General features: G+C 44.5%; 1 protein-coding gene across 1 annotated transcript in view; it reads left to right on the forward strand.

Moving 5' to 3' along the window:
- LOC130480211 (cullin-associated NEDD8-dissociated protein 1-like) overlaps positions 1 to 9,058 on the forward strand; it is a 39,864-nt gene extending 30,806 nt beyond the window's left edge. Inside the window, exons 12-15 of the mRNA XM_056852663.1 lie at positions 2,147 to 2,316; positions 3,429 to 3,593; positions 6,926 to 7,033; positions 8,784 to 9,058. Of these exons, the coding sequence (XP_056708641.1) occupies positions 2,147 to 2,316; positions 3,429 to 3,593; positions 6,926 to 7,033; positions 8,784 to 9,011 (671 nt within the window). The 3' untranslated portion in view covers positions 9,012 to 9,058. The remainder of the gene's footprint in view (positions 1 to 2,146; positions 2,317 to 3,428; positions 3,594 to 6,925; positions 7,034 to 8,783) is intronic.
- The last annotated feature ends 941 nt before the right edge of the window (positions 9,059 to 9,999 follow it).

Raw genomic sequence — 9,999 nt, forward strand, 5'->3', positions numbered from 1 at the left:
TTTTGAGTCATGGAGCACTTTTCAGGAGAGAAATTGATCACAGAACACTAATTTTCACCTAGCTCAATGTAGGAAAACACAGCTTTCTAAAGAGAGGAAGAGGTGTAATTAGCAAGGAGATTAGGATCGAGAGATCTGTGAGGAGGCAGGTTTTTCCCTCGGGGAGTTTTTTTTAGCAGAGCCAGGCTACCTGGCAGTATAAAAAAAACAAAAATGAAACAAAAAAATCTAGGAGCTTCTTAGAAAGCCCCTTTACTAACTTTGAGACTATTCCAATTCTTACATACACATTTCAATGGATCAGAGAGCATACTCTGGCTTCGATCCATGCTTTAACTAAGGGATTTTCTGCACCCGTCGGCGTGCACGAATTACCGGCCCCTAGTCTCTGAAGGGGCAGAACGCGCCTTCCCTATGTTCGTTAAAGCTTCCTTTTCCTTACTTCTTATCTTTTCTTCAGGGTTCCTAACAGGGGCAGAGGCAGCGACACTCACACGAGACAGAAGGGAAAAAGGAATGAGAAGTGGGGGCTTCTCATCCCAGTCAAAAGAGATTCTCAGACAGCAAGCACTCCTTCCCCCACTCATGCCGCCTCCCCATACAACATTCACACCTTGTCTAATTGAAATCAAATACTCACACCCAGAGTAATGCAAAGGCGCTCTTCTCTGGTCGCAAGCGCAGTTCAACGTCCTAGGGCAGCATTCGAGGGCTTGCAGCGGAATCTGCCACCCGCCCGGGGAGTGCAGCCACTGTCTCTCCCTGCTGAAGGAGCTGGGTGCACGCTGAAACGGGGCGTCTCCCGGGGGAGGCGGTTTCAACCGCACTGGCCTCGGGAAGGCCAGTGGGTTTTAAAGCAAACCTCACTTTCCCAACTTTTTGGCTTCTCAAAAAGTTCCGGGGGGATCCAGCCAGGAGGCCGTGCCCTGAGAAGACACGTTGGGGCGCCAGATGATATGCCTGTATTACTGTATCTATTCCCAATGACAATAACACAGTAGGAGGTTGATAGTTCAAAGCAGTTTGTTTATTAGGCCCAATATACACACCGGGTGAAAATTGCCCAAATGCGCAGGACAATTCACACACACATCAAAGGAGTGCAAGCACGGATATAATCTTTGGTAATGGAAGGTACAAAGGACGAAATACATGGCGTCAGTACATAGAACCAATAATAGATATTTAAGGATTTGAATACCCTATTAGAAATTCAGAGGCGTTACATAGACATGGTGATCTCATTCTCACTAATGAGCAGTGAAGACCCATATTCCCAGGTGTTTCTCTATTTGATCCTAAATTACTGCAGTTCTTCTTATCTTGGACCCTGGCAGCTGCCAAGGCTATCTAAGAGGGTTCCTAGCTGGTTCTTATCTCTGGAAAACCAGCTTATGCAAGCATACTAAAGCCATCTATAGATTCTTTAATTAGCTTCTAACTAAGGAGCAACAGTGGGCCTCTTATACTTGAGGCCTGTAACATATGCAAGTGCTTGGTGTAACTATACAAGCCACCTCTAATATGCTGAGTGTGGCCTGTCCATGAGTGCAGATATACTTTATTGAGTACAAAGAATATATTTCAAATCAAAGAATACATTTCCCATAGCATATAATGATTTCAGGCATTACACAGCTACACTGCTTGTCAGTCTGTTTCCGAGTTCCATTCATGGTGTTCATTATGACCTTGAAAGCCCTTCATGGCCTAGAACCCACATATGTGAAGGACCGTCTCCTTCCATGTGTCCCAGTTCTCCAACTACGTTCATCAGGCAGCCATCTGCTCGCTATCCCACCACTTAGGTGGCCCGTCTGGCATTGACCAGAGTCTAGGCCTTTTCCATCATGGCTCCAGCTCTGTGGAATGTGCTCCCTGAAGAGATGAGCCCCCCCCCCCCTTGCTGTCTGTTTGCTAGAACTTTTGAGGGGTTTGAACAGCAGGCCTCTTTTAAGGGGGGAGGGGGAAGGGATTTGGGGCTTGTTATTTTATCTTTGGTTTCAGCTGGAGATGCTTTAATTACTATTGTAAACCACTCTGAGCCGAGAGGAAAGGCAGGATATAAATGTCTTAATAAAATAAAAATAAATACATGGTGCATTGCCTTTAAAAGAATCCTTGCTTTTATGCTACTGCCATGCAGGTGACTTCCTAAAAACACTTCAGGATCCCGATCTGAACGTCCGACGTGTTGCTTTAGCCATGTTTAATTCTGCTGCCCACAACAAACCTTCTCTCATCCGAGACCAGCTCAGCACGGTCCTTCCCCACTTATACAACGAAACCAAGATTAGAAGAGAACTCATACGGGAGGTAGGCACCTAGCTCAATTTCAGATTTTCCTCCTCCGGGGCAAAAAGGTGATGCAGATGAATGGTGTTGTCAGTTTTGTATGAGATTATATATTCTGACCATACTGGTTTGCTCCCTGTCCGTTCTGTCGATTGATCCGGGTTAGACCCAAAGAAATGGAGACCATCCATGAGCATTGTGTGTGTACAATTTAAAACAGGGGTGATGATAAGGTGGACTCATTTCACTTTTTTAAAAAAAGTGGGAAGTGTTTGACTTCTGTTACCAAACAGTCATGGATCCTCTAACATCTTCACCCTCTTGAAATAAAACGGAGTAACGCAACATGTGCATTCAAGCTAAAACTGTTAGCTCACCCTCATATTGTACAATACTTTGTAGTCCTAATGCATTCATCCCAAGTGCAGCCATTCACACAAAGACATAAAGGGTTGTAAAGCAGGGGAGGGCCAACATTTGTGTTATCACGGGGTCAGTGGCTAAGTTTTGACAGCACAGGCAAACTTTGCTAGCTAGAACCTGACAGCTGGTTTGGTTAATTTAACTACAGTACATGGATGTCATAGAACTTTCCAGGGACTTTTGAAAAAGAATGTAAGAGTTAAGACTGTAGTAGTAATCATCCTAGAGGCATCTTAAGTGGTACAGTCTATGTTTAGTACAAGGACCTTGAATGTGCCCAGAGACATAGAGTTCTATATCCTGCATGTTGTCCACGCTGGCCAGATTAAGCATCCTCAGAAAGTAGAAGAGTTGGTTTTTATATGCCAACTTTCTCTACCACTTAAGGAAGAATCAGATCAGCTTACAATCACCTTTCCTTCCACTCCCCACAACAGACACCCTGTGAGGTAGGTTGGGCTAAGAGAGTGTGATTGGCTCAAGGTCACCCAGCTGGCTTCGTGTGGAGGAGTGGGGAAACAAATCCAGTTCACCAGATTAGCCTCCGCCGCTCATGTGGAGGAGTGTGGAATCAAACCTGGTTCTCCAGATCAGAGTCCACCGCTCCAAACCACCGCTCTTAACCAATACACCATGCCGGCTCCCAATATGCATTGCTAGGCTGTTAACCTTCTTTGAACAGCCAACGATATTCTTGTTTCCCTTTTTAGGTAGAAATGGGGCCATTCAAGCACACAGTGGACGATGGCCTCGACGTGAGGAAAGCTGCCTTTGAGTGCATGTACACTCTTCTGGAAAGCTGCCTTGACCGACTGGATATTTATGAGTACTTGAATCATGTGGAAGATGGGCTGAAAGACCATTATGATATCAGGGTAAGTGTCTCTCTTCCTATAAACAGTACTGTCTCTAATTTCATTACTTGGCAAAGGCCTTTTGGGGTGGTTTGAGTGATTGCCCTCAGCCCCATGCAGTGATAGTTTACGATTATACGCCTCCTTCCCATGCCCCAGACAAAAATGGATGCCTGCACTGGATGATGGTTATTTGAATGTGGGATCCTCCCTAATGCTCACTGCTGAAACCGTTATCTCTAGGGGTGTTAATACTTGGACGTAATGGAGTTAAGTCTGAATATGACATCCTGTTTCTTATTGGGGGCTCAGGTTGTCAGTCGACATCCTGAAATGATGGTTGAAGTCAGTAATGATGATTGGACAGGCGCCAATAAACTGCTTGGTCCGGATAGGTCTTGTTGGCTTATCATCAGGCCAACTGGGCTTATGAAGTCAGCTTGTTCAGGAGCAAGATCGATGCGGTTGATATTAGCTCTGGACTTGTAGTAGTGGGGCAAATCTCCGCTGTAGTACATGATACCTCTTACCAGCTTTGTCCCTCCCCTCTCCAAACCCCGCCCTCCTCAGGCTCTGCCCCCCAAATCTCCAGGTGTTTTCCAACCCGGATCTGGCAACCCTAGGAGGAGGGGAGTTCGTTTACATAAGAACATAAGAAAGGCCCTGCTGGATCAGACCAAGGCCCATCAAGTCCAGCAGTCTGTTCACACAGTGGCCAACCAGGTGCCTCTAGGAAGCCACTAACAAGACGAGTGCAGCAGCACTATCCTGCCTGTGTTCCACCGCACCCAAAATAATAGGCATGCTCCTCTGATACTAGAGAGAATAGGTATGCAGCATGACTAGTATCCATTCTAACAGCCATGAATACCCCTCTCCTCCATGAATATGTCCACTCCCCTCTTAAAGCCCTCCAAGCTGGCAGCCATCACCACATCCTGGGGCAGGGAGTTCCACAATTTAACTATGCGTTGTGTGAAAAAATACTTCCTTTTATCTGTTTTTAATCTCTCACCCTCCAGCTTTAGCAGATGACCCCGTGTTCTAGTATTATGGGAGAGGGAGAAAAATCTCTCCCTGTCCACTCTCTCCAAACCATGCATAATTTTATAGACCTCTATCATGTCTCCCCTCAGCCGCCTTCTTTCCAAGCTAAACAGCCCGAAGCGTCTTAACCGCTCCCCATAGGATAGCTGCTCTAGTCCCCTAATCATTTTTGTTGCTCTTTTCTGCACCTTCTCAAGCTCTGTAATATCCTTTTTTTTTTTAGGTGTGATGACCAGAACTGTACACAGTATTCCAAGTGTGGTCTCACCATAGATTTGTACAAGGGCAGTATGATATCAGCAGTTTTATTCTCAATTCCTCGTCTAATTATAGCCAGCATGGAATTTGCCTTTTTTACAGCAGCTGCACACTGGGTTGACATCTTCATTGAGCTATCCACTACCACCCCAAGATCCCTTTCTTGGTCTGTTGCTGCCAGCACAGATCCCATCAGTGTATATGTGAAGTTGGGATTTTTTGTCCCAATATGCATCACTTTACACTTACTCACATTGAATCTCATTTGCCATTTTAATGCCCATTCTTCCAGTATGCAGAGATCCTTCTGGAGCTCTTCACAGTCCGATTTTGTTTTAACCACCCTAAATAATTTGGTGTCATCTGCAAACTTGGCTACTTCACTGTTTAACCCCAACTCCAGGTCATTGATGTTTAAAAGCTCCTGTCCCATCACAGATCCCTGAGGCACCCCTCTGCTCACATCCCACCATTGTGAGAACTGACCATTGATTCCTACTCTCTGCTTCCTATTTTTCAGCCAGCTCTCAATCCATAAGAGGACTTGTCCTCTTATCCCGTGACTATGAAGTTTGCTTAGCAGTCTTTGGTGGGGGACTTTGTCAAAAGCTTTTTGGAAATCCAAATACACAATATCCACAGGCTCATTCCTGTCCACATGCTTATTGACGCTTTCAAAAAACTCTAATAGGTTAGTGAGACAGGACCTACCTTTACAGAAGCCGTGTTGGGTTTTGCCCAGCAGACCTTGCCCTTCTATATGCTTGACAATTCTATCTTTAATAATGCTTTCCACTAATTTACCCAGAACAGATGTTAAGCTAACTGGCCTGTAATTTCCTGGGTCCCCCCTGGAACCTTTTTTATAAATGGGTGTTACATTGGCCATTCTCCAGTCCTCTGGTACAGAGGCTGATCTCGAAGGGACATATTACATATCTTTGTTAGAAGTTCAGCAATTTCCCATTTGAGTTCTTGAAGAACTCTAGGATGAATACCGTCTGGTCCCTGTGACTTGTTAGTTTGCAGTTTGTCTAGATGTTCTAGGACTTCCTGCCTTGTTACCACTATTTGCCTCAGTTCCTCATTTTCCCCTCTCTAAAATCTCTGTTCAGGAGAAGGAATATGCCCTGTATCTTCAACAGTGAAGACAGATGAGAAGAATTCATTTAGTTTTTCAGCAATCGCTTTATCCTCCCTTAGAGTCCCTTTACTCCCATTGTCATCCAATGGTCCAACTGCTTCCCTAGCTGGTTTCCTACTCCTAATATACTTAAAGCATTTCTTATTGTTTGTTTTGATGTGTTTAGCAATATGCCCCTCAAAATCTTTTTTTGCATCTCTAATTATCTGCTTGCATTTTCTTTGTGCAAGTTTGTGTTTGCTTCTGTTCGCCTCGTTTGGGCAAACCTTCCAGTCTCTGAAGGAAGACTTTTTTTCTCTAATTGCTTCCTTCACCTTACCCGTTAGCCATGGTGGTGACTTCTTGGACTTATTACTACCTTTCCTGACCTGTGGTATACAAGCTAGCTGAGCCTCTAGTAGTGTGGTCTTGAGTAACCCCCAAGCCTTTTCAAGAGATTTAACTCTCCTAACTGTTCCTTTCAACTTCCTTTACCAGTTTTCTCATTTTAGAGAAGTTCCCTCTTTTAAAGTCAAAGGTAATTGTGTGAGATTTCCCAGTCACTTTCCCATTTGCATATAAATTAAATTTGATGCCACTGTGATCAGTATTGCCAACTGGCTCAACTACATCCACATCCCGCACTAAATCACTGGCAGCACCACAGAGTATTAAATCCAGGATCGCCTCCCCTCTGGTTGGGTCTATGACCAACTGTTCGAGGGCACAGTCATTTGCTGTACTGTGACATTCAATGCCAAAGGCTTTTCTACAATAACCCTTTTTGAAACGTGATGCTTGAGACTGAAGACTGAACATGTTTCATGAAACTGAGTTACTGACACCTGAGGACCAGAAATCTCTGGGGTGGGGAGGACTTCAGAATATTGCTTGTGCAACCTCGTTCTTTCAACATTCTTCTTAGATGCTGACTTTCATTATGCTGGCTCGTCTATCAACGCTGTGTCCTAACGCAGTACTACAACGGTTAGAACGTCTCATTGAGCCCCTACGAGCAACTTGCTCTACAAAGGTAATGCACTAAGAAAGTCCTGGGAGAGCTTACTTACATGCTTGTTGTCCCAGGCAGTCTTAGGGTAGACCAGTACCCTTGCTGGTGCACACGGAAACATCTACTTTAGGGTACCTACAACATAGTCATTTTCTTGGGAAATTGCAGGTGGAGTTCAACACCCTTTGTTTTTCGCTAGAGCAAGGAAGGCATTTACCATCAGTCTTGGTCTGAGAGCCAGTGTGGTATAGTGGTCAAGAGCAGTGGTTCGGAGCGGTGGACTCTGATCTGGAGAACCGGGTTTGATTCCCTACTCCTCCACATGAGCGGCGGAGGCTAATCTGGCGAACTGGATTTGTTTCCCCACTCCTACACATGAAGCCAGCTGGGTGACCTTGGGTTAGTCACAGCTCTCTTAGAGCTCTCTCAGCCCCACCTACCTCATACGGTGTCTGTTGTGGGGAGGGGAAGGTAATTGTAAGCCGGTTTGATTCTTCCTTAAGTGGTAGAGAAAGTTGGCATATAAAAACCAACTCTTCTTCTTGGTTGAGCTGTGGCTAGCTGATGCTTCAGACCTATTTGTGGCTACTAAGAACAATATTATCATAAATGAACTAGAGATCACCAACAACAAATACTCTATTATGCAACATAAGAAATCTTGCATGTATTTTCTATTTCATTACTACTTTAGCAATTCATTAAGAAGGGCAAAAGGATATAGTACGACAAAGCTTTATCAAACAACAGGGCTTCAACTCCCTTCATTTGCCCGTTTCTGGGCTGTCATGTCGCATACATTCGCAGGCTGCTGAATTATAGTGTTGCATATAGCTAAACCTGATTATTTTAGTGCTGCTGCTTACAGAAAGGCGGTTAGTCAGCCATCCTCTCCCCTTACCCCCAAGTCTATGGCAGAGAAGAAAGCCAGTAGGACACTAGTAGCTGGGGGATGCCTTTCATGGGTATTTGGCAGAGTAATCTCCTGCCATCAAAACATAGCCTTTGAAGAGACAAAACTCCTGTGTGGTAAAGATCATATGGCAGAAGTTACTGTGGGAATCTGTTTACTTCTGCATTTGAACACATGATGCTGCCTTCTCCTGCTTCAGAGTCCATCAGAGTCAGAATTGTGGACTCAGACTAGCAGTGGCTTTCCAGGGTCTCAGGCAGAGGTCTTTCACATCAACTGCTGCCTGGTCTTTACTGGAGATGCTGTGCATTGAACACGGACCCCTGTGCATACTGAGCCATTGCCTCTCTCCTTACTTGTTCTTATCTACCCAGTGGGACTGTAGGAACTTTTAACTGAGCTGTATTGTACATTAGTACATCCCAGAAATTTATTTAATATTCTCTGTGTCCTTAGTATCTCTTCATTCTTGGACGCATGATAATGTGATCCAGGGCACCACTACAATGGGCAACTGGTCCCTTCGACCTGAAGTTGTAGTGGTGGTTTGGAGCAGTGGACTCTGATCTGGAGAACCAGGTTTGATTCCCCACTCCTCCACGAGTGGCAGAGGCTAATCTGGTGAACTGGATGTGTTTCCCCACTCCTACACATGAAGCTAGCTGGGTAACCTTGGGCTAGTCACAGCTCTCAGCCCCACCTACCTCACAGGGTGTCTGTTGTGGGGAGGGGAAAGGAAGGTGATTGTAAGCCGGTTTGATTCTTCCGGTTTGATTCTTCCTTAAGTGGTAGAGAACGTTGGCATATAAAAACCAACTCTTCTTCTTATCTTCCCTAATTTTGTATCCCTTTCTTTAGGTAAAAGCTGGTTCTGTGAAGCAAGAATTTGAGAAACAAGATGAACTAAAACGTTCAGCAATGAGAGCAGTCGCTGCTTTGCTGACCATCCCAGATGTAGACAAGAGTCCTGTGATGGCTGAATTTTCTTCCCAAATCAGAGCCAACCCTGAAATGTCTTCACTCTTTGAAAGCATTCAGAAGGATTCGACTTCACTGTCTACCACAGAATTAATGGACATGAGTTAAGATCCTCTTCCCTGTTCTCCTGCCACACAGTTCACTTTGCCGAGGACGGAAGATCTTCTAAGGCTGATGCTGTCAGTGCTTTTTTTTAAATAGCCACTATTTCTGTTAAGATGGGCATGGATTCAGGCATGATAGCTAATCCTGTTGATTTCATTAGGACAACAGTAGTTTGTTACTCCCATAATTCAAACACACAATGCGTTTCTGCCAAAAAAAAATGTACGAGTGACTCCAGCTGATTTAGCTAGAGCCTAATAGTAATGTAATAATCCTGTTGGCTATCAATTTATATTGAATAAGACCCTGCTATACCCAATACTATAGCCAAATGGCAATTCAGCTTCCATAGTCATATTGGTTAAATAGCAGCTTTCATTTGTACTAAACATTTAAACTGACTTGAGTCACTTTCATACCGATAGAATGGATGAAAGTTACACACCCCCTTTTTTTAAAAAAAAAATCCAGCATCTGAAACTGTGAAAGTGTCTCACTGTCATTCAATATAGAATGCCTTATGCTTAATTAATGGAGGTCTAGTTTGCCACACTCCTTTGAACCCAGCGGTTTCCTCCGGTAGGTGCCCTCTGGCAACAGTTTACTTGAGAAGCTGATACCAAAGCACTGATGATTTCCACACCACAAAAGTTAGCATGTTCCTCCAAGAGCCGTTCATCTGTAATAACGGAACCTAGTTGCATAAATGCAAATGCTCTTGTACCATTAAACAAATGTTGTCGGGTTGGATTCTAAGAACTTGTGCATCTTTTCTCCCGTCCCAGAAAGTTGAAGCTCGGCGTTATGAGAAATCCACAGACAAAATGCAACCGGGCCGATATGAAACAAATGTGACATTATTCCTCCTCGCTTTAGGTCCCCCTCTTCACAAGAACCTGTAGCGTTTTACCCACGGCGCCTCTGAGCCAGAGTTCTCAGGGGAGGGGGAGAAGATCCATGGGCACTTTCAGCTCAGTTTGTAAGAACAAGC

Source organism: Euleptes europaea, chromosome 1 (genome assembly GCF_029931775.1).
Source record: "Euleptes europaea isolate rEulEur1 chromosome 1, rEulEur1.hap1, whole genome shotgun sequence".
In the NCBI taxonomy this organism is placed as follows: Eukaryota; Metazoa; Chordata; class Lepidosauria; order Squamata; family Sphaerodactylidae; genus Euleptes; species Euleptes europaea.